Raw genomic sequence first — 25456 nt, 5'->3', positions numbered from 1 at the left:
AAGCAAACATACAATATGTTCCAATCCATTTTTAATTTTAAAAATGCTTTGCTCTTTTTGAGGACATCATTTTTTTCCCTCAAGAATGACTGGCATTTTTTTTGCTTGGAGCTAATCTTTACAAGAAGATTCTGAGTGATTATTTTCAACACAGGTTAAAACAGTTGTGGGGGCTTTAGACTGGGCAGAGGGCCAAAAGGAGGGGCTGTGTTAAATATTTTCTTTTCCAACTGTTTATCTGAGCAAAATTTCCCCCTTAATTTTCCTCACCAAGGAATAAAATGCAGATCCACATATGTCTTCTCTTTCAGCAGCTCAGATTGAGTGAGAGCTAAAAAGAAAAGAGATGAAAAACTTCTTTCCTCTGCCCAGTCTTAAATACCTGCATCTAATTTACCCCAAAAGGGAAGGTTTTGATGCCTGAATTTCTAATTCTACCCATAATCCTGTGGAATATGTAGTTCTTCCTTTGTGTGTGTGTGTGTGTGTGTGTGTACCTTCACATCACCTGTAGACTTATGACAACCCCATGAAGTTCATAGGGTTTTCTTAGGCAAGCAATACTCAGATGTGGTTTTGCCAGTTTCTTCTTCTGAAATATAGCCTATAGCATCTGGTCTTCATTGGCAGTTTTCCATCCAAGTACAAACCAGAGGTAAACCTTCTTAGCTTATAAGGTCAGATGGGGTCTTCTGCCTTTACGGTATTTAGGATTAGTTCTTCTTTTAACAGTCAATATGTACAAGGTATATATTGACCAAAGAATTCCAGAAGAAAGTTCTTACAGAAATGTATATATTTAGTCTGCAATGTCCTTTAATGTCTCAATAAAACTGAGAATTTAAAAAAATGTGTGCATATGCTTTATTGACTACAGCAATGCCTTTGACTGCATAGATCATGAAAAGTTATGGCTTGATTTTAGAGTAATGGGAGTGTCAGAACATGTAATTGTCTTGATGTGTGACCTGTACTCAGGACAAGAGGCTTCCATCAGAACAGAATACAGAGAAACAGAATGGTTCCCAATAGGCTGCATACTATCACCGTATTTATTCCACCTACATGCAGAAAATCTCACACACAGAAGACACTTAAATTCAGAGGCAGGAGGAGTGAAGATCAGGAAAAGGAACATTAACAACCTAAGGTCCACAGACAACATAATACAGAAACAAACAGCAGAAACATACAAAGACCTGGAGCAATTACTGAAGACCAAGGAGGAAAGTGCCAAGGTAGGCTTAATGCTGAACATTAAGAAAACAAAAATAATTGGAAGATCTGCAAGAATTCTTCCTAGACAACAACAACAAAAAACCCTGAAATAGTCAAAGAGTTCCCATACCTTGGTTCTACTATTGATCAGAAAGGAGACTGCACTCAAGAAATTGGAAGACTAGGACTGGGAAGGTCAGCTATGAAAGAAATGGACAAGTTCCTAAATTGTGAGGATATAACTGAACATTAAAGTGAGGATCATCCAAACAAGTCTATTCCCCCTCACCTTGTATGGGTGTGAGAGCTGGATAGTGAAGAAAGCTGATAGAATGAAAATCAATTGCTTTGAGATGTGGTGCTGGGGAAGAGTGCTGAGAATACCACGAACAGCCAAGAAAACAAACAAATGGGTCCTGGAACAGATCAGATCTGAACACTCCTTGGAAGCCAAGACTAAATTGAGGCTGTCATACTTTGGCCCACATCATCAGAAGGCATGAATCATTAGAAAAGACAATAATGCTGGGAAAGGTAGAGGGCAGTAGTAAGAGAGGGAGACTACATGCCAGATGGTTAGACTCAGCAGAAAGACCTGAGCCTGCAAGACCTAAGCGGAACAGTGGAGAATAGGGGTTTTTGGAGAAGAGTCAAGGCCAACTCAAGGGCAGATAAAAACAACAACAATGTGTGGGGTTGGGGTTGGAGATTACTATTGGGTTTTGTGTTTGATTCCTGCAGGGCAGAAAGAATTGTCAGCTTTGGCTCAGAGAAAAGCTGACTGAGCTGGGAATTTTGGCTGGATTTGACTAAAACTGGAATGCAGCCCAGTGTGCATTCTCACCACAAGAAAAATAAATCCAATAAAGTGACCATACCTTGTTCCTTTCTACAGCTTGGCAAAGTGGAATAACAGTATTGTTCTTTACATAATAACAGAAATATGCCCTCCATGTATGTCTATTTGTGTGTGTGTGTGTGTCCACTGTTCACGTTTACAAGCAAAGTTTTGCCATATTTATTCATTTCTTTCTTTATTTGATTTGTACTTCTCTCAGTCCTTAAAGCATTGATGGGAATTATGTAGCTTTCCAGATGTTGTTGGAGGGATATTCTCATGCTGGTTAAGGATGATGGGACTTGCATTTTTAAATGTAATGTGATGTGTTGTGTGGTTCAGGTTGGGTGTTAAAGATGTGGGGAGGCCTATCTTTTATGCGTAGATAGGCTTTGGTGTTTTTCTGTTTAGCAACTTTGGAGCTGTACAGCCCTTTTAGCACCAGATCGGGGGCATAGCAACTGCATGCTGCAGCCCTGATCTGGCCTCTCCATGGCACAGAAAGGAGCTGCAAAACACAGCTCCTTTCTGCACCACAGAAATGGTACCATACCCATTGGCACCACAGCTTTTCTGTGCTCCTTTGGCGCTGCATCATCTGGACACAGCACCAGAGGAGCGCCATGATGCTGCCCACCATGTGGTGTGGTGTGCAGCGTCATGCCAGCATGGGGACAGAGTCGGGGCGTGCATCATGAGAATGCCACGCACCCACTTTGCCTCCATGCTGGCCTTAATGGCTGGTCTGTACAACCTGTTTGTTAACTGAAATGTTAAAAATCAATAAAATATTTAAATATAATGAGCCAAATATACAAAAAGAAGAAAAAGGTGATGGGACTGGTCAGCCAACAGGATTTGGAAGGTCACAGTGTCCACCTCTGCTATACAGAGGTGTCTGCTTAGTCTTATTTCTTTTAATATTAGTAGATCATTTGAAAGCTAGACACTTTGATTGAATAGTGGTAGAATTCAGACCAGCTCTCTGTAATGTACATGCAACTTGTATGATCTCTATTTTCTTCTGTAATGTGAAGGAATACAGAAAACCATTCTTATGTATACACCCAACAAGTGAGGGAAGTGTGGTATCATGCTTACTAGACACAATGTCCCTCCACTGAAGCTCCAGCTGTCCCTATCCCATCATCTATACATTTAGCCTCAGAAAGAATGAGCCTTATACACATAGTTTTCCTCCATATGAAGGGGAATCTTTTCACACAAAATAAAGAAAGGAGAAAACTGAAAACAATAAAGTGCGGTTCTTTATCTTATGTACTAAAAACACTCACACATCTAAGCATCTTGTTGGTTATTCCCAACTAGAGTAGACTCATTCAATCTAATGTTGATTGGTAAGGCAATGTGTAGGTAGATCTCACTGGCGCATTATAGACGGGCCTTTAATACGCTCCGTCACGTGCTAGGGGTTGGCCGAGGACCTAGCATCCACACCGGCCTCACCCCTAGCACGTGACGAGGGCGTAAAGATGGCAGCGCCCTATACACACGGGCGCTGCCATCTTTACGTGCTGGATGCGTTGCGTCCGCACATGTTGCCCTGGAAATGACACCACAAATGCGCCCCTTGTACTTTGCGGCGCCTCTTCCGGCGCCTCAGAAGGAGCGCGATTTCCGCGCTCCTTCTCGGCAGCGTCCAGGAGCCGCGCCGTTTAAAGGCTGTGGCTCCTGGACGGTGCAAGCGGCGGCGGCAGCAGACTGCCGCAATCCGGCGGTCTATAATGCGCCAAAGTTTCAGTGAAAGAACAACATGATTCAGGCCACAGAGAGAAAGGCATGTACATAATCTTCTCTTCTATATCTATAATATATTATAGCTGCATTTTTCAGCATATGAGTCCCTGTGACTTTTAGACATCATGTACAATGAGAGCTGTATTTTCCTCTCTTAGGAGGGAAAGCTCTAATCATCAAAGCAGTGTTTACTTCTAATTATCTGCAATTACACTGATGAAATACATATCGAGTATGCAGATACTTCTGTTCAAGGAGACATGGAACCAAAAATTCTAACAGTGTATTTTTAGTTTGGAATACACAAAGCTTTTAGTAGCTGCTTAACAGAAATGATTAAAATCATTTATATGGGATAACATTGAAAAGTCAGTGTCTGAATGATTTTAGAAGTTCATTTCTTCAATTTAATGACTGAAGATTCATCACCCACTGAGATGGAACCACCATGAGCCACCACTGGTTTTTGTGGAATACAGTAACATGACTGGATTGTAAGGAAGGCTTAGGCACTGTCCACACTGCAGAAATAATCCAGGGTAATACCACTGTAACTGCCATGGCTCAGTGCTAGGAGTTCTGGAATTGTAGTTTTGTGAGACATTTAGCCTTCTCTGTAAGAGAGCTCTTGGTGCTGTACCAAACTACAATTCCCAGAAGTCCATAGTATTGAGCCATGGCAATTAAAATGACGTGAAACTGGATTGTTTCTGCAGTGCGGATGCAGCGCTAGACATCACTACTGGGGTCTCTGAAGTATACATGTTTTGTCTCAAGCTTTTCTTCTTGTGCATAGATTTATTGCAAAATTATCCCAATCTGCAGCAGTTTGCTACAGGTTGAGTCTTCCTTATCTGAAATGCTTGGGACCAGAAGTGTTTTGGATTTCAGATTTTGGAATATTTGCATATACATAATAAGAAACTTTGGAGATGGGACCTATGTCTAAACATGAAATTCATTTTTGTTTCATATATGCTTTATAAACATAGCCTGAAAGTAGTTTTGTTCATAATATTTTTAATAATTTTGTGCATGAAACAAAGTTTGTGTACACTGAACCATTAGAAAGCAAAAGTGTGACTATGTCAGCCCCTCATGTTAACAATTTTGGATTATTTCAGAATTCAGAATTCTGGATAAGGGAGACTCAACTCCAGAAAGTCCCCCAACATTTGATGCTCACTTTTCAGAGGAGTTGAGGGACAATGGTGTGGAAACACTTGGGATTATACTATAGTGAGCAACTTCAGAGGATCTGAGAGCCAATTTTCTTCTCCAGAGTACTCTAGGGGCCACACACCCTGCCAAAAATGCTAAAAAGGCAAAAACAAAAATTAAGGAATGACCAAGGCCCATTTCTGGTTTTGAAACGGGAGGTAACACTGGAGAAGAACACTTCATCCTATTTAAAAGTCAAATTGATATTCCTGGAGGCATCTAAGAGAGGCCATTTAGCCCCCCTCCCCTTTTTTTTTTTTCCAGAACAAATCAGTCTGTGGAGTTTTGAGGAATCAAGGGCCACTAATACAGCCACAGCAGATAGCCATAGCCATAGAGTGCAAAGCTTTGCCTATTTCTGACCTAAAGCAATTACTAGTCCCAGTAGGAGCAGACCCACTGAAACAATGGGATTTACATAAGTGTTGGCTTATCATTTAGCAGCTGAATCAATGGATCTCATCTAGCTGGAACCTAACATTTGATTTAGACCCAGATGTGCATGTGCAGTTCTCCATGCAGCCTTTGAGATCCTAGCCACTGTGCATTCCCTATTAATAGAAATTCCAGAAGAAAATTTGTGAGAGAATACAGTCTTCTATAATTACATTGCTGAAGCCTGTCTGATAGGCACTTTCCTACATTGCAACCATTTCCCCCCTGGATTTTAACAATGGATTGCTGTATGTGCTCAAGCTCTTCATAGGAAATGAAAATTACAGGCATTCTGATTTGTATTTGATAGTATAATTTTATTTGAATAATAAGTAAATTTTAGCAGCACAAAATATATAAAGCCTAGACTTGACAGATTTTCAGCTTTCACATTACTTAGTGGAAGCATCTCATCTGAGCAGGGTGCTGCACAGTTATTAAGAAGGAGGAGTCGTGTGTGGAAGGCCAAAAGAAACAATGTTTTTAAATGAAAGTGTTAACGTATTACTTTTTGCTCAGAGAATAGGCTTTCTGCTTTCCCTGGCATTCCGGATGATTTGATTATTTTCTGGTGAACTCTCTTTGACACACAATCATCAAATATTGAGTAGTGTGCATACATTATTCCAAAAGCATATTCAGCAGGCATACTGAATATGCTAGATCAAGGAATTGTGCATCCCTCTAGATGTGGTTGAACTGCAGCTTCCAGTTTTTCTCAACACTGGCTATGCTGGCTGGAGCCACTGGGAGTTGTGATCTGACAACATCTTGAAGGTCACACAATTCCCACCCAAAGGGTAAATTATCTTGAAAGTTATCATGTATGGATTTCAGTGTATGCTTCTTTTAGTACATACACATTTCATTAAACAACTTTTCTCATATTCCAGTGAACACAGGCACAGGAATCAGAGATTCAGAGTGATGGCAGATGGATGTTAATCAAATGCAAAGATTTCAAGGAAGTAGCTGTTTTAGGGCCCAAACAGATAGGCCAAAATAAAGCTGCTTTGGGTCACATTGAAAGTATGCTGTTTAAATGCTGCATGCATCCTAAGAAGCCGGAAGCTGCGCCAAAGCCACGCTCCAGCCTTAAGGACTAGAGCCCAGCTTTGGCACAGCTTCTGGCCTCTTAAGATGTGTGTGTTATTTAAACAGCATACCTCCAAAGTGACCCGAAGCAGCTTTATTTTGGCCTGTCTGTTTGGTCCCTTAGTCTCTTGCATCATAAAAGGGAGGAAGCAGGGGAGGGGAAACAAAGGAATATAGCAGTAGCTTTAAGACTAACTGGCTTTTACCTTTACATGAGCTTTCATGGGTACAAACCCACTTCTTCAGATGCAGTACAGAGTGATAATAAATGCTCAGTTACAAATAATATATGCAGAGTTGTGGGAGTGGATGGAAAGATGCAAATCAGGACCCCTGTCCTAAATTTTCAAAGGGCTGCATAAGGTGGCACAGGTCTTTCAGATCTTTATAGTGTCAGTTAGTGTTGATGTATGAAAACAATAAATTCTCTTACCAGAGGTCAGTTCCTTGGGTGAGAAAATTCTTTTTGTTACAATATTGATTAGAGAGGGCTCATGTATTAATATATGTAGTGTGGCATGACACTCTTGTCTTTATTCAAACCTTTGTTAAAGGACTAGTCTTCCTTTGTAATTTCCTTGTTCAAGGACTACAAACTTTAAGTCTCATACTGTATGTCCAGGAAGACTGAAATGTTCTGCAACTGAGGGTAAATGGAAACAAATCCGATATTAAACCAGTCGCAGGCCTGTTTTCCCCTTCCCCCACCCTCTCCTCCTTTTCTTTTTTATACAAAATGATGAAACTGGGTTGTCTGATTTTACTCTTTCACACTTCAGTAAAAGGTTACCTAGTATTTCCTGGTGTTAATAATGCAGATAGCAGAGACTGACCATGATCCAACATCAGCACATACTTAACTGTTCTGATTTATGATGGTTTTCTGAAAAATTAATTAGCTTCTCTTCTGTGTCTCCCCCTTCCTAGTTTCTTTAAACTCATTTTTGTTATTGTAAAGCATCGTATTTGGCCTTCCAACTGTATTGGTCAACAACTTCCATGAATCTCACTCAGGATGGGCAGTAGACTGTGGAGTTTATAGACCAAGACATCTGATGGGTCAAATGTTTTCTATCCCTTCTCTGAAACATGTCTTAATTAAACTAACCTGAAATAATGCACAAATAAGCAAGTGGCCTGTAAGCCCTATTTGACTGTGTGATATACAGAATACATCAATTTGTAATTTGTGAAAATGAGTGGTATTACTTATCCTGTTGAACGAACATTACAATTTGTGTGCAAAACTCTTCTACAGTCATCACTGAAGGCTGATAATTTACTGGCATACTGTGATAGTCTTTTAGTCCCACTCATAATGCAATTTCTGCTCTGATATTACAAGGGGATCAAAGAGGCATGATAAAATATCCTTAAGCAGCAAGTTTGCATAGGATAATATGCTGTTAGAAATATGGTGAAAATGAGATGTTTAATTCTGGTAGAACTCTACCAGAGTCTGTGATCTCAATAAGAATACAGTTATTAATAGTTATATTAATATAAAGTAGAGACATCAAGTGGGAAAGATTCTGAAAGCATTTTGAATGTCTAGATAAATGAATAGGAATTAATATGACACAGTAATTATATGAAATGGGCATTGTTCCGTACAGATGCATGAGAAACCTTTTGGTATCCTTCCATAATAGTTTTTATTGTAACAAGAAAAAAGAGGTAGAAATGCACCACTGTTGAATATTGTATGTATTATATAGATCTGAAGTAGCAGATATGGGATGCAGTGGCTCAGTGGTTAAGACGCCACTTCTGACAGTGAGAAGATCGGAAAGTTGGCAGTTCGAGGCCCGAGTACTGCATGATGAGATGAGCTCCTGTTACTAGTCCTAGCAGTTCGAAAACATGCAAATGCAAGTAGATAAATAGGTACCACTTCGGGAAGGTCACAGCATTTGGTGCAGTCATGCTGGCCACATGGCCACCAAAGCAGTCTTTAGACAATGCTGGCTCTTTGGTTTAGTAAAGGAAATGAGCTCTACAGTCAATTACAACTAGACATTCATGTCAAAGGACTACCTTTAGTAGCAGATAACAAGCTAGATAGTGAGCTCCAGTTCTCTAAACTAGTATTTTTGGTTTGGGCTGAATGTTACTTCCTTTCTTATGTGATAACCTTCTCAACTTTAACTTGGACTTAGACTAAGAGCCAGCTCAGCTGCAGTAGCACAAGGCACTTGGCAGTTGTTCAAGTGCTTCACACTTTGATAAGTGTGATTCTGGAATAAGAAGAGATAAAGAAGGTGGTGGAAGGTTATTTTCAGCTGTTTGACTTGGTCCTGCTCATTGCAGCTGACATAGTTGCTGCTCTGATCTTTACAATGCTAAAAGCAACAACAGCTGAAGAAGCTCACATTTTCTAATAGAAAGAATTGTACTTCTTGGCAGAGAAGGCTAAATATTTCACAAAACTACAAATCCCAATATTCCACAGCATTGAGCCATGGCAGTTAAAGTGGTGTCAACCTGAATTATTTCTTCAGTGTGGATGTAGCCATAATCATGTCTAGAGTACATCCACTGAAATTAAACAAACATGTAAATCACGACTAATTTAAATCCCATTTATTTCAATAAAACTGTTGGAAGCATAATGAAATCTGGATCAAATATCTTTGTCACATACATCCTGTGTATTGAACAAATTGTTCCCCAAACATCTCGCCCAGGAACACCCAACACTATTTTGGAAAGTGCTCACACCATGGAGAGCTGTGAAGCTGTTTTATTCAAATAGGTATCTCAGATAAAGTAGACTGTGTGCGAGCCTAGCCCTGACTCACAGTGTATCTTTCGTTGAAACCTCTGTGCTCTATTATCTGAAATTTCCTATGGCTCTATGTGCTCAGAGGTGTTTTGCCAGTTCCTTCCTCTAAAATATAACTTACTTCACCTGGTATTCATTGAAGTCATAACTAGTGCTGACCCAGCCTAGCTTCCAAGATCAGACAGGTTCTGGGGCCTTTAGTCGGTGGACCTTGTTATGTGAGCTTGATTTCTAAAACATAATGTACTTCAAATAATTTCTTTACGATTGTGAAAGATATAAAGAAACTCAGGAAGGTGTTCCGATAGAATTGATAGTATGAAAGCATAAAAGTGTCAAGGATTTGCTTTCTTGACTACTTCCTCAACTTTTTTTCTCTCTCTCTCTTCTCTCTGCCCACCCCCACCCCCCACCCCAATGCTATTTAAACATGTATATGTTGGTTGCTCAGGGTTTTTGTTTTGTTTTTTAATTTCTTGCAACATTATATTTCTTCCTTGGAAACCCACTGGACTGTTACAGATATGATATATAGTGGAGACATCGAGTGGGAAAGAGTCCAAAAACATTTTGAATCACTTTAGATAATCAAATAGGAGGAAAGAATGTAATATGTTTAAAGACTATGAAGTAATTGTATGAAACAGGTGATATTCAATGGAGCTGCATGGGAACCTCATTACCATGATTCTTCAGTTCTTCATATTGTAATGAGAAACATGACCTGGAAAGTGTTAATTGTTGAATATTCATGGATATTCTTAGTGAGGCAACTGCTGTAAGCAGCAGCGCCTGCTTATTGCTTCAAATTCATATAATTATCAGAAGCACTATCAACTGAACAAAGTACTGCTATCTCCATTGCCAGGTCAAGGTGCTAAGGATGCCAAGTAATAGAAGGGACAGTGCTCCTGTAATTTTAATACTTGTGTCGAAAGCAAAATTTCAGGAAGTGCTGGTTGGCATAGAAGCAAAATGTACTGAAATTCCACCTTTTTATATACAACCATGAAAGGTACAGGAGCCCTTCCCTTATTTTATATGGCAACCAAAATATGGCCTAGGTGGAGATGTTACAGCATTAATACATCATGGTGCTATCATATGCTACACTGAAATTTAGTATTTCAGTTTGTTTTAGAAGTAATACATATATTACTGTCTGATCTGTAACAGGCAAAAAAGGTCTACAACACCTTTTTTTAAAGTTGTCGCTTAGCTAAAAACTAAGGCTGAAATTTTGTAAGATCTTTATGTATATCCCGAGTGACAGAAGAACAGACCCCTTTCAATCATAGCAGCTGCTTCCTGGTAAGTAAAGATAAGAGAGCTTTCAGAGTCCCTACCTAGCCCTTAAACTAGAGCCTATGTAGGGACCATAAATATGTAACATGAGTGTGTAACTCCAGGTTATGCATTCATAACTTTCATACAGAATGTATCAAATTTTATTGCTTTTGACCAAAGGTCATTGCACAGCAAACAATATAACAATACATATAACAATATAAAAATACATGAACTTTCATACAGGATTTGGGCCTTAGAAAAATAATTCCAAGCGTGAGCTAGAGAAGGTGTTGCTCCAAATAGTGTTGTAATGTAACTTCCTTCAACTCTAGTCACTATGGCCAACAGAGAGATAGGGAGAGTTGTTGACTAATGTCTGAAAAGTCACAGAGTCCTCATTTGGAGGACCACATATTTCTCACACATTACGGTCATGACCTGAAGGCCAACCTTCTCTGGCTTTGTGTTAGCCAGGTACTAGTAACTATCATTGGCTTTGGTAGACGTAGTATGCAATCTAGGGAAGAGAAGTAACCTCAAAGTACTCAGCCTCTGATTGAATAAAACAGGAAGGTATGTACATAGGTTCCTAGTGCTTGTTTGAAAGATGAGAGGAGAAATGGGTCCCCTGTTCTTATTTGCCCAAAGCCCAACCAGATCTGCCATTAGGTCCTCAGAACTCACATTGATAATCAATATTGTTTGTTGGTTTGTTTGTTTTTAAACCACCAAACAGGAAATAAACCATCTTTGTCATACTAGAAGCAAAACAGATCTAATATAAAGCTATAAGGCCTTTGTCAAATAAATAGGCTGAGTCTTCCTTATCCCAAATGGGACCACACGTGTTTTGGATTTTGTATTATGTATTTTTTTTTGGGGGGGGGGGATTTGGATTATTTGTATATACACTCATCCCTTCACAGGGGTTAGGGGCACAGGAGCCCTGTGAACATGGAAAATCTGCAAATAACAAAAACATTATGTTTTTACCAGAGAGAACACCTCTCTAGGAATCTCTAGGTCCTCCAGGGCAACTCTGTGGTCAACATCTGCCAGACACTACAAATGCCTAGTGGAGTGTTCTCTCTAGGAATCTCTAGGTCCTTCACTGTGACTTTAGGTTAAAGTTGACCATAGAGTTGCGCTAGGTATTCCTAGAGAGAACATATTAATGAAATGCATGAATAATCAAATCTGTAAAAGTCAAAGCCGCAAATGTGGAGGGACAAGTGTACATAATAAGATATCACGGAAATGGGACCCAAGTCTAAACATTAAAATCATTTATATTTCATATACAACTTCCAAACACAGTCTAAAGTAATTTTATATATAATGTTTTTAGTAATTTTTTGTGCATGAATTATGTCCATCAGAAAGCAAAGGTGCCACTATTTCAGCCACCCATGTGGCTTTTGGGGTAGGATTTCAGAATTCCAGATAAGGGATACTCAACCTGTACTACAAAATAATTTTTGTGTATAGTTTCCTATCTACAGAAGTGTTAATGTGGCACAGGACTTTCCCTGTATTTAAAGCAAATCAGAAAAAAAATTGTGTGACTGTCATTCTTAAAATTCTATTGCTGTTAAAAAATGAAACCTGTTGGGCCAATAGTTTGAACTGTGGCTTCTGTGACCTCATTGACAATGTTTATAGTTTTGCCAATTGTACAGCAGAGGTACAGCAGGTTCTAAACTGCAGGCCTAAGGGAACTCTTATTGGTGCTTTCTGCTGGTGTAATGGTCCATAATGCAATATTTGCAGGAGGCAGAGAATGCTATCATTTTCAGAACAGAAAGCTTTCTTGCTGCTTCTTAAGTGGCTAAAGAACCAGCAAAGCAGCTTTCTTTCCAGATAATAACGGCTTTTTGGGTTTCCACTCCACTGCTGCGGCACCTGTGACCATATCATTCCTGCTGCCACCATTATTACTGGTCCACTGCTCCTACCTCTGCTATCATGCTGGCCAGCAGTATCTTACAGTAGCTTTACCTTTTGGGTAAATAACCTTTTACCTTCAATTTTTAAACAAGCTGATCATATATTTATTTCACATATTATTGAAAATAATTGATGTGTGCCACTTAGGCAGTCAACAATTGCAATCCTTCATTGGTTGGTAAAATCCTGAGCAAGGAATCAAAAGTCATTGTGCTGTAGCAATATATTCAATACCAACTACATTTGTGTCACTTAGCTTCCGTTAAAACCTGATTTGGTCCCAGTCCTGATCACTCACTCACACCCTAAGAACACATCTATACATGCACACATCCATCTTTTGTTTAAAAGAAGAAAATCCTGGGATGTTAAACATTATCGTATCTCCAGTGTATTATGTAATTTTGGTCCTAAACTAGAGCACATCCTTGAGAGTTTGAGAAAATCCAGAATGCTTGCTAAGATGGGCATTAGCAAACATAGGCGCTGTATAGACAAGCCCTATCGGGTGCTGTCGTTATGCGCGAGGGGCAGCACTTCCTGACATGCCTTGCCCCTCGCATGTAACGAGGGTGTAAAAATGGTGGCGCCCTATACACATGGGCGCCGCCATTTTGATGTGACAGACACCTAGCGTCTGCACGTTTCTCCGCCATTGGCACCTTGCAGTGTCATAATGGCGCCGCAGAAAGAAGCCGCTTTTTGTGGCTTCTTTTTGTTGCGTGAGGGAGCTGCGCAGTTTGTCCACTGCGGCTCCCCGCGCAGCAAGCGAGGGCAGCGGGAGACCAGCCTTTTGGGCGGTCTGTATCCCGCCATAGTCAGTTAATCACTCAACATATGGATGCCACAGCTGAAAAGGCCATGTTGTATTATCTTGAACTATCTCCTTGTTTCTGGAAGGCACACAGCCAGATGGTAAAGGAGAGACATTCAGAGGAGTGTCATCTTTTCTCCAGACATGGTGACAAACCATATTGTAGATTCTGAAATGGGATGGATTCAGTCAATTCCTTCCTCAATTATGTTGATTCAATTACATTAAGAAGATTGCAATCAAAACTAGTTTACTTTCCTGTATTTGTTTCCTATAATTGAGGATCTGGGTTGCAGAAAAGCTATTTATCAGTTTGCTAAATTACCGTATATCTCTTTCCAAATGGAAACAAATTGTCTAATGGAAACAAGTGTCAAATGTTGTGTTTGATTAGTTAAGCATGAGTGCTGTAGTGTGACCTCCGCACACATACACCTCTCCTTCATGCTGAACTTGGTTGCTTGTTACACTTTTTGTTGATAACCTTTCAAAGAAGTGCCCACACATGACTTGTAATCTCCTGTTATCAACACTAAGTGTTTATTCCACTAGGCAGCTTTTTAAGTATTAGACATTTTCAAAAGAGGAGATAACAGCTGCTTCTGCCAAAAATAAATAATAAAAATTGGCTAGCCTAGAGGCATATGTTGTACAGTACCCAACCTTTTCATTTAGCTGTCACAGCAATATTAACAAGCCATAGAACAAGACTGAAGGGTAAAATGCATGGCCACAGGGAAAGAGGAGAATGTATTTCCACTAAAATCTTAAATTCTGCTCTTGTAAACAACCACTGGCCCAAAACGGGGGGGGGGGGGGGGAGGTACTTACACCAAGGAGTGTTTTCATCATTGCATCTTTATTTTATCATTGGAGCATTCACTTTTAAAAGTACATCGGATCTCTACAATTTAAGATTAAAATGAAACACTGCAGTGAGTACTGTTCAATGATGTTGCTATATTTAGTGTGATGCAATTACCAGAGATAAATTAACACTAAGTTTGGGAGGTATAAATGAACAGTCCTGATTCCTAATTTTGGTCTCAACTAGAGACTATTCTAGAGTAGACCTACTGAGTCAGTGGAATTGGCCTAAGTGTTGACAATTCAGCAGTTGACTGAATAGCTCTACTCTAGTTAGAATGATCAGTAGGATTCAGGCTTTAATGATACCCTGTGTGTGTATGTGTGTTGTGTACCTTCAAGTTCAAGTTGTTTCTGTCTTATGCTGACTCTAAGGCAAACCTATCCTGGAGTTTTATTGGCAAGATTTGTTCAGAGGATATTCTTCCTCTGAGGCTGAGAGAATGTGACTTGCCCAAGAGCAGCCAGTGGGTTTCATGGCTGAGCTGGAAATCGAACCCTGGTTTCCAGAGTCATAGTCCAATGCTCAAACCACCACACCACACTGGCTCTCATGTACTCTCATGTATTATCTATCATGCTGGCTCTCATTATCATGTAATGACAGATTTAAAAATTGTAGCCCTGGAAATACACCTTGTGGTTTCAGGTTTCTTAGACAGTAACTGCTAGACCAAGCTGGACTCAGCTACCATATCTGAAGTACACACTGGCCAAAATCCTGCATAATTGGTGGTGGGGTGGAAATTGACACCAGTGTACCTCCGTTGGACTGCTACTGGCTGTACAACCCCAGTTTGAAGGCATCATACATGATCTCGATCAATGGCCATGGGAGCAAAGAGCTCCTGGGCAACACTTGAGTGCAGTAATGCAGCTTTAAAAAAAAAAAAGGAACAGCCACCTGCCTCCTGGGAAAATTAGTTTCTATTTGGTGGCTATGGATCTTTCACTCTTCAGAGAACATGAATGACAAAAGGAAAGGGCTTATTATTTTGATGAAGAGTAATCCCTGTTTGAACATCTTTGGTGGCAACCAGTAGGGAAACCTGCTGACTTTCTGATACTCTAGTGGTCCCCAAACTGTGCTCTTTAAGAGATTTTGGACTTCAGCTCCCAGAATCCTAGACTATTGGCCAACATATCCAAGGCTTCTGGGAGCTAAAGTCCAAAATCTCTTAAAGGGCATAGTTTGGGGATCACTGCTCTAGCAATAAAGAAGTTTGTCTCATGACAAACCTGTGTACACTTATCCATGAACATTCATTTGTGTTCTCCCCAGTATTTTCTGTTTACTATTTATAGAGGAACGATTCCCATAAGATGTTATTTTTTTTAATATTACAAACAAAGTGTGTTAGGAATGGGTCTCCCAGCATGTTGGATTTTATCTCTATGTTTTCATATACATCTCCTTTTCCAGATAGCTTTCATATATGTACCTTCTTTTTTCAGGTAGCTTCCTCCTCCTCTACAGAAAATTGAAAGCTTTTGCATGTATAGCACATTTACAGATGTTGCTATGGGAATACAATAATCCATAAGAGTTCTCTCTTGGAGGCAATATATAGAATAGAATGAAAGCCACTCTTTTTAGGTCAAAAAGTAAGGTGAAGCAGAAATACTTAAATCTGAAGCACAAATTTAGGTCTGAAATTGTATTGGTTTCCATAAACTGTAAAATATTCACTTTCCAATTACTGTAGGGTGTGCTATGGAGATTACAAGTGATTATTACCAGATTGTATATCATTAGGCTCTCTTGCAGAAGTTAATGATAAATGAGTATATGGTATTTGGAGCCACCAGGTATGATTCCAAACTTGAATATATTCATCAGTGTGAATAGGAAGCTTGAATATAATCCCTTTCTTTCAACCTGTATAACTTTCCTTCCTGTGTATTTGACAGTCAGTTATCATCCTCCAAGCCCCTGCATTCTTTTTGCTACCACCTCAAGATATGGCAGTTTGACTAAGGGGCATAATGATTTCTTTATAAATACATATTCTAAATATTGAAAAAGACTAATTTCTACTTTCAAGAATATATGCTGGCAGCAGAAAACTGTAGCAAACATCTTGCACTTAGGGATTAATTTTAATTGGGATGTTTAATAACACAACATCCTAGGGCTATTTCTGATGGATAGAACAGCACAGAGACTGCAAGGAGAAAAGTTTCTCAAGATTTTAGTAGCAATAATAGACATAATAGTAGCAGTGGTGATAGTAGTTATGGCAGCTGGAGTTGCATTGTCAATCATACTAATACCAAGTTCTAAAACAGGAGGAGGAGGAGTCTTTTTTTCTGGGGATTATAAAAATTTAAAGGATTTATAATCTGTTCCATGATTTTCTTTATTTTAAACTTCTGGGCTGTAGGTTCAGTGTCAATGATCCCAGGGTGGTGCACATAAACTTTCTAATGTGATGTAAAATAACAATAAAATTCAGAATAAAAGAGGAAAACTTAGAGTGAGAGCCAACATGGTATAGTGGTCTGAGTGTTGGACTATGACTCCGGAGACCAGAGTTCATATCATGCCATGTAAACCCACTGGGTGATCTTGGCTAAGTCATACATGGCAAACCTCCTCTGAAGAAACTTACCAAGAAAAACCCATGATAAGTTCACCATAAATCAGAAAAGACTTCAAAGCACACAACAAACATATCTAGCATATCAATCAACATCAATCAATCTAAAATTTAAGTTTAAATTAAACAATACAGTATTAAAAACAACCTTTTTAAAAGTCTGGGCACACATGAAGATTTTAATTTGGCACTGAAAGTAACACAGTGTTCCTGAAACATTGGTGGGTTAACGATCTGTGGATTGGAGTGTCCACAGATCACCACACCTCATATTATCCAGTGGCGCCACATACATGTGTATGTGCTGATGTGGATATGTGTACATTGCTGCCCATTGAATAATTTGTGGCATAACCATCCATGTTTTATTCCAATCTGAGGAGGAGGGCATAATTGAACCTCAAAAGTTGAGATGACACTGCAGAGTATTTCATGTCTTTTTTCCAATGTGTTAATCTACCCCTCTTAACTATGGTATACATAGAAGGCCACCTAAGATTGCATGCTTAGGATTATAAGAATGGAGATGTTCCTTCAAATATGTGGCCCAATGTAATTTAAATCCTGAAATATTGTTTTTGTATGCAATCAAGTCATTTATGACTTATTGCAACTCTCTCATGGAGTTTTCTTGGCAATATTTGTTCAGAGGGGATTTGCAATTGCCTTCCTCTGAAGCTGACGTGCCCAAGGTCACCTAGTTGATTTCCATGGCCAAGCAAGATTTGAACCCAGGTCTCCAGAGTCCTAGTCCAACCCCCAAATAACTACACCATTACTAATGTCTTCTGTTGGGCTCAAAAGTGAATAGGAAGCCATCTGGGTAAATTAGTTATAATCCCAATAGCTGAAGCAGCTGTTCTCAAGTCTATAGATGGTTTCTCACATACATACGCATTACAGTATTCCAGCCTGGAGGTTGGATTAGTTTTACAACTATCTGCTTCAAGGTGGTTAGAAACAATCTGCTGAACCATCCAGTTCCTTTTGGATTGGTGTAAGGAAGCCAAGTCTGAAGAGGGGTCAAAATACAGTTGGGTTGGCACATGTCTCCAAGTACCTTGTCCACCTCTATAGGCTGCAATATAACGGAAGAGACAATGCTACTCTGCTCTCTGGATATGTCCTCTGGAACTACAACAACAGTAGTCTCCAGTTATGAGCAAATGTGAACAATTTAATTCTTCAGGTGACTAACACTCTTGTCACAGTGGGCTTTCAAGGGCTCCAAAATATACCTTGAAGGATCCAGATGTAACAACATTTTCTGCACTATTCTAAGTAATTATTTGAGGATATAATGGAGGTAGAATAAGGGGAATCATGGCACCATTGGCCCAGTATAATATACTGTTGCCTGAATGTTTGTTTTAGCAGTATGAAACAACAGTTAATTCTATCACTTAAAAGTACTCACAGACGCTGTCCAGTGTTGTAGCTATTATGTTCCAGTATTAAGTTCTCTGTTCTATCCTTTCAAAAACAAATTTAGAAAAGTAAATTAAGTTATAATAATATGGCCTTGAAATCATGCCTTAAGATATACTCTCCATTCCTCCCCAGTGGCCTTTTTGCTGGAAATTTCACAGAAACACATTATTTGGAAGATGGTACAGGTGCTGTTCTCATGCATAATTACACGGTAAGATTTCTTACTTCTTCTGCTGGGGGGACTGTGGGATATGTGATACTTTACAAATAAAATGAGTAGTTTCTACTTGATTTTTAGATCGCCTTTTTGGCTGTTCTCTGGCCACTTTGTTCAAAATGCACATCTGTCAGAGGAAGTGCTCTAAGTAATGTATGGCAGGTGGGGGGAGGTTAATTGATTGAATATTTGTGCACTTAAAGTGCACTTCGAAAATGTACCCATTAGAGGTTTTTAACAGCCTGCAAGTATCTATTGTAGCAAAGATAAGACACGAGAGCCACTTCCCGCAGTATGAAAGCTCTCAAAAAGGGATTGCGACAAGGTCCTTTCAGCCTTCTGAATGTAGAAGCCAGATGTTCTCCTTTGATTCTTTTTTGGTTTTCATTGAATCAGACCCTAAGAAATATATTATTAGTAGTGACAAGGAAGAAGAGCTCTGGGAGAAAGAATCCCTGTCTTACCTTGTATTTGTTAAAAAATCATGAGAAATATCCTCACATGGAATTCAGACCTTCCTTTGATAAATATACAGAGCTTCTTTGAAGCCATGGCTTTTTCTTCTTCCAGCTGTAAATAAAGCTTCTTAATTAAAACAGTGCAGTAGCTGAATTTAATTATTTCATTTATCTTTTATCTGTTGATTATATCCAGCTTAACTGGCATTGCAGCCCTAACATTTATTTGTTTGAAGTAGCAGTAGAAGCAGTATGCTTTTTTGCTGTCTTCCACAGTAAGCCCTGTAGATAGAAGCAAATAAAGTTATGTGAGGACTTTCATCTTATAGTGGAGTATTTGGAATGCCATATTTTAAAATTAGCATTTACAGATTAACTGCTTACAATGTTTATCTGAAATTTGAGGATGAACATTGTAAGCAATTATTATGTTACTCTGGTAGGCCAAATGTTTAAAATATTTCCAGCTCAAGCCAGCATACAAGACAGAAAAATACAATAAAAATACATGTGGACATACATATATATACAAAAGTATTGTATATTGAACTAACCACAGAATTAAAGTATTAAAAGTATTACTTGTATACTAAGTATACAAAGTGTTATTTGAGTGGTTTTTTATGTTTTTTTCTTGGCGGTCTGTAATGCACCTCAGATTCCTTTCAAATGTAGTCTCATTCAGCCAGATGTCTCCCATCCTATGTCTATGCATTTCATTTTTCCGCCCTAATTGTAGTATCTTACATTTCTCTGTGTTGAAATTCATTTTGTTAGCTTTGGCACAGCTTTCTAATTTATTCAGATCTTTTTGAATTTTGATCCTGTCCTCTGGGGTACTAGCTACTCCTCCTAATTTGGTGTCATCTGAGTATTTGATAAACATGCCTTCTATTCCTTCATCCAAGTCATGTGGAACTGGGAGAAAAAGTATTTTAAAGTGCAGGAAATGTTAATTTCCATTAGCAACACAAAAAGGTTTGAGATCCTGGATGTTTTATTTATTTAAAACAGATATGTGCAGTTTTGATGGGTCTGGGGACTAATTTGCCTTACAACTTGCAATGTGGTGGACTCCCCATTGTGTCATCAAATTTGAAGAACAACCCACTGTAAAAAAATTAAAATGATCATGTCAGGCTTGGTTTAAAGAACTTTGGGGGCAGAAAAAGAAAAAGTGGCCTACTCCTGCTTTTAAAAATTGTATTGTCAAGGCATGCTTTCTAATGAGTTAAGCACCATTGTCATAATATTTTGTGAAACACATATCCCTTGTTGCAAATGATCAGAGAGCTGCTTCTGATGTTAGATATTTTTACCACTGCAGGACTCTACAATCACAAAACCATTGTCTTGCTTAGGTTACTGACTGATTAACATGCTGGCTGTGCACATTAAGCTGAAATAGGAAGCATTTCTTTGGAGAGTGTAATTAGGTAAAATGTTGACAGAACTAATAGTCTCTCTTCTGTTGTTAGAAAGCTAAATGCAACTTCTGGGGCTCTAGTTTGGATCAGGGCCACAGGATTGGAGGAGAGCAGTCGATCCTTCCTCCTATTGCTTTCCTGAATCCACCCCATATGTGTGGGGCCCTCTTTTCCACATGGAGCTAAGCAAGTATTGCACAAGGTGAATGGCATATTGTGTTCTGTATGGATAACATATGGGATAAACAGGATACACAACAGTCTTTCATGCAGGCTGTGCCATTGACACCTCATTCTTCATTGTGCTGCTTGGATGACAACTGGCAATATTTCCATGCCACTTAAGGATTTTGTCTCATGGAATCAGAGCATGTGACATACAGAAATAAGTATTTGTGTAAACAGTGCCCATGACTCATTTGTTCCCATGATTCAGGGCTCCATAGATTCAGTATGTGACCTACCCACTTCTGTTAAGACATTAATAGGGATGCTTGATTGGCCCAATCCATGCTTCACCATGTTTGGCTTGAACCTCCCCTCATTGTTGGTATCACTGTCTATAGCGTGGCTTCTCTATAGCAAAGTGTGAGCAGATCTGCATGCTCTAGGAAGAGCAATCTGACAGCCTTATTTTTTTCACATCGATAAAATAGTACCAGTTAAAACACATGTGCATTAAAAGTTCTATTCAGCTTTCCCACTGTCACAGCTGTATTCTAAGTTGTTAAGTTCAAAGTGGGGACTGTTGGTCACCACCCTACTTCTCTGTAGCTCATTTTGACTTTTTCCACCTCACCACTTCTTTAGCAAAGGAGAAGGAAGGGAGTTTTTAGGGTTATGATCTCTTTATCATTGCTTTCTTGCCTTACTTTTTAAAAAACTTTTTGGCCTAAATCCATGTGATCAAAGCATTCATGTTTCTCACCCTTAATTTAGGCCATTATTTCTTGTATTTGTCTGGTACTGGTGCAGATTAAAATGACAATCCAGAATTAACTGAAAAGAATAATTCCATTTCTTTTACAACTTTGCTTTTTATTCAGGGATTTGCACTGCAAACAGGTGATAACATTTTTATTTTGCACACCCAGTTACAGACAAATATTCATATGTTCAACTAATATTTTCTTATGGTGTAATCCAATTTGCCAAGAATTCAAACCCCTGAACTATTAAAACTCAACCTAGATCTTTTTACGCTATTGCATTTGCCAACAAAATCAAGGTGGTTGTTAGAAGCCAGCTGTCTGAGACCATGTAATTGAAAACCATGCCCCGTTTTGAAAAGGTTAATTAATGCATCTTAGATGCGAATGAACCAAAGAATAGGAGGCAGAGTGAGATGACTGTTAGGTTGAAATATGAGTGATAACTTTCCTTAACGCTAATAAGATAGTAACCTTTCACAATGGGTTTTTACCTTCCACGTGACATTCAAAAGAGCTAGAAGAAAAGTAATGCAGGACATGACTTAAACATTATTTTTCAGCCTGTCTCATAATTAGGAATATAGTATTCTCTTTCATCAGCAACAGCATCAGCCTTGAATTCCAGACAAATGTGTAACTTTATTGACTATGTATCTTTTGTTGTGGCTGCCTTTGTAAGCAGCTGGATTTATTAAAGAAATACAATAACCTAGCCACAAAATGAAATGAGACTATTGCTTCTGAAAATAGAAATCCCCTGTATTCCTGTTCTTAATAACATGCTACTCCCAAGTCAGCATAATTTAATAAAATTCTCTTTCTCTCCACACCCATTTTCACAACTTCTTGTTTCTTTCTGAAGTTATAAAACCGGGGAATAGTTTTATTACTTGCAAAACACAGTATTCTTAATTATTCCTTACAGATCAGCTTCATATTACTAAAACAATTTAAATGTACAGCTAAACCCTTAAGGTGAATGGCAGTATAATTTACTCTGCTGTTTAATTTTACAAAATGCTTCCCTTGTAGTTTTCCAATAACATAATCAAAAAGACCAGGGTTATCATGAGTAATACTATTCAAATACTAGTATGATCTTTGTAGAGAGCCAGCCTTGTATAGTCATTTGATTATTGGACTACAAATCTGGAGACTAGGGTTTGAATCCCCACTCAGCCATAGAAACTCCCTCAGTGACATTGGGCAAGTCACACACTCTTGGCCCCAGAGGAAGGCAAAGGCAACCCCCCCTCTGAATAAATCTTGCCAAGAAAACTGCATGATAGGTTCACCTTAAAGTCTCCACAAGTCAGAAATTATTTGAAAGCACACAACAGCAGTAATGATATTTCTCTTTTATTGAATAAGGTACATCAGGAATTTATTTGAATCTAGCATTAAACATTAACAAGATTTGCACCTTGTCCCAAATAAGCAGAAAGATCTCTCAGCATGATCATAGCATCATAGAGGTGGAAGAGACAACAAGGGCCATCCAGTCTAGCCCCCTACCATGCAAGAAATGATAATTACACAATACCTTGATTTCAAGGAAGGTTTTTTGTATTTGAAGAAAGAAAAAATGTTATGTATCAATGAAATACTATAAATAAAATAAGAGGATTGATTCCCCCCCCCCCTTTATCTGTTTAATTAGGGTCACTGCTACTACCATGGTCATGTACAAGATTATGTTGTGTCTGCAGTAAGCATGAGTACATGCTCTGGACTCAGGTAAGTGGGAAGTCATGAAGATAACTAACATCAATATCTAAGACATTGGGCCATATTATGCAGTTACAGTGCCTTATACAAAGAACTTTAACTAGACTCCAGACCACATTTTTGTTCTCCATTTGTAATCCTCCCATGTTTTCCTGCTGCTGGCCCTGCTTTTTTTTTTTTTACTTTCCAAAAAAGGTGGAGGAAGAAAAAGAAGAAATTATGGAATAACAACTGGACAATGTCTTTTGATTAGTAACATTAAGATCCAAATATGTAGAAATACCTTACGTTACTATCCTGTACCTAAATATCTAGCTATAAACCTAAGTAAAATAAACAGGACTTCTGATATACAGGTATAGGATTCATTTTAATTATAGATCTTTTATTTCTACGATTGTACTTGGGGAGGCTCCTTCTATCTAAAGATGAAAATTTCAGAACCTAGTAAGCCATTCCTAAAGTTAAGATGTGCATTCTGTAACACAAGGACATATCTGGAATTTCTGTGTCTTATTTTGTCTTGTTCTCCTATCCTTCCAAATGTGCTTGTGTCTACAGTTGTGCTGCAGTTGGCCTGAGGACATTGAAAGATCCTGTGTAGTACTCTGACCACAGAGATCAATCAGTAACAGTAACTTTTTATAGTCCTGTCTGATCCCTTCAGGTACAACTCCTACTGTTTCTGTCCTTCCATCTGTTTTGTCCATTAACAATGAAGTAAAAATGGAATCTCCCTATCAAGGAAAATTTATCTCAATTTACCAGATGTTAGGGACAAAGAACATAGGCATTAACACCTGTGTTAAAACAAGTTAAATTGATTCTGACTGAATGTTTTGTCTTAAGCTTGTTTAAATGTTTAATATGAAAAATGTATTGTTACTGGATTGAAAACTGAAAGGGTTTCAAAAAGATCTGCCTGTTTCTAGGAATGTGGAAAAATCTTAGTCCAGACAGAGAGGCTATCCAGAATTCACTAGTCTCCTGGCAAGATCTCATTTCCAATGCAAGACTGAAACACCGAGTGCAGGGTGGTGTGTGTGTGTGGGGGGGGGGGGGGGGCTGTATTTCGCACAAAGTGTCTTTGTGTGAAACTGGTGCCTTCACACTTTGTGAAGCAATGTCTCTTTTTGGAAGCATGCACACACAGAGAGTAAACATAAAAGGAAAGAATGAGTGATCCAAAGACACAAACAGCCCATCCAATGTTATTACATTCACTAGACTGTCAAGGCAACAGTTATTGCATTTTGCTCATTTCATGGAAATACTCCCCCACATACATACACAATATTTTCAGAAATGTGAAGATCTCTCAGGGAATGAGCAAAATCTATCTATCTTGCACTCTCCTAGTGGGTTTTTTTGGTGTGCATTTTCTATTTAACACATAATGATGAACCCAATCAGGATTTACATCCCTATTTTTACCCTAATTCTTTTCAAGTATTTTTACCCACCACAATAGTTGTGTCTAGGACTAAACCTTCCGTTCTGGTCTGCCTATGAACTCGTTAGCAGAATGTGATTGGTACCACAGTGTAGTGTTATCAAAGCCAACCCTGAAGTAGGAGCCAAGGCAGGATCTAGGTTTTGAAGCCTGAAGCAGTCAGTCCAGTAGTGCAATTAGCACACTAACATCATTGGGAAAATCCAAAATTTACAAAGTGAAAGCTGTAACCATCTACTTTAGTGTTTGGAATGTTATTAACAAACTGAAGCATGTTTGTTGAAGAACCTACATTAGAAATTCACTCTACATTAAGATGGAATGCTTCTTTTTACTATTGCCATGGTTCAAGAATTCATTGTCTTGTGTGCTAGATTGCTGTAGATACTGCTGGTTCCTCATGAAGTCATTCCAAATTATTATCTTGTTGTTAGCTAGAAGGGTTTGAATTAGTCATTCGTATTTTTCAGCTGTTTCTGTCTGAATATCTGTAGTATCATTGTGTTTCCAAACATATATACAGTATCTAGCATGTTCTGAGGCAGATAATATGAGCCTTTTTAGATTTCCCTGCCCATGGATTTGAAGCTTCATCTAAAGAAGTAGCATTTGGTGCTGCATATGTAGATTCCACTCTGACCCCAGGCCAGTTTAAATCCATGCCTTGGCAGCTGTGACTGGCTTTAATAAGTGTCCATATGTGATGGCAGTTTTCAGAGAGAGGCATTTGTTGCTTTGGTCCAAAAAAACTAAATTCACAGCTTGATAGCAACATATAGTAATAACCCTGGGTTATTATCAACTAACACTGAAAAAAACTGGTGTTATGCAATGTCTACCTTATTGAGAATCAAATAAATATCAAAATGCTAAACTTTAGAAAGTGTGCATTTCCCTATAGGTAGAACATTGGAGTACCTTTGTTACATAATTAATAGTCAT

The 25456-nt window shown here is 38.7% G+C and overlaps 1 protein-coding gene across 1 annotated transcript in view; it reads left to right on the top strand.

Moving 5' to 3' along the window:
• Positions 1-25456, top strand: part of ADAM12 (ADAM metallopeptidase domain 12) — a 297265-nt gene that overhangs the window by 149402 nt on the left and 122407 nt on the right. The window contains exons 4-5 of the mRNA XM_089510130.1: positions 18432-18510; positions 22994-23070. Coding sequence (XP_089366256.1) covers positions 18432-18510; positions 22994-23070 — 156 coding nt within the window. The remainder of the gene's footprint in view (positions 1-18431; positions 18511-22993; positions 23071-25456) is intronic.

Source organism: Sceloporus occidentalis, unplaced genomic scaffold (genome assembly GCF_023333645.1).
Source record: "Sceloporus occidentalis isolate IW3139 unplaced genomic scaffold, rSceOcc1.0.p SCAF_2, whole genome shotgun sequence".
Lineage (NCBI taxonomy): Eukaryota > Metazoa > Chordata > Lepidosauria > Squamata > Phrynosomatidae > Sceloporus > Sceloporus occidentalis.
The sequence above is the reverse complement of the archived record's forward strand: the minus strand, read 5'-3'. Positions and strand labels throughout refer to the sequence as shown.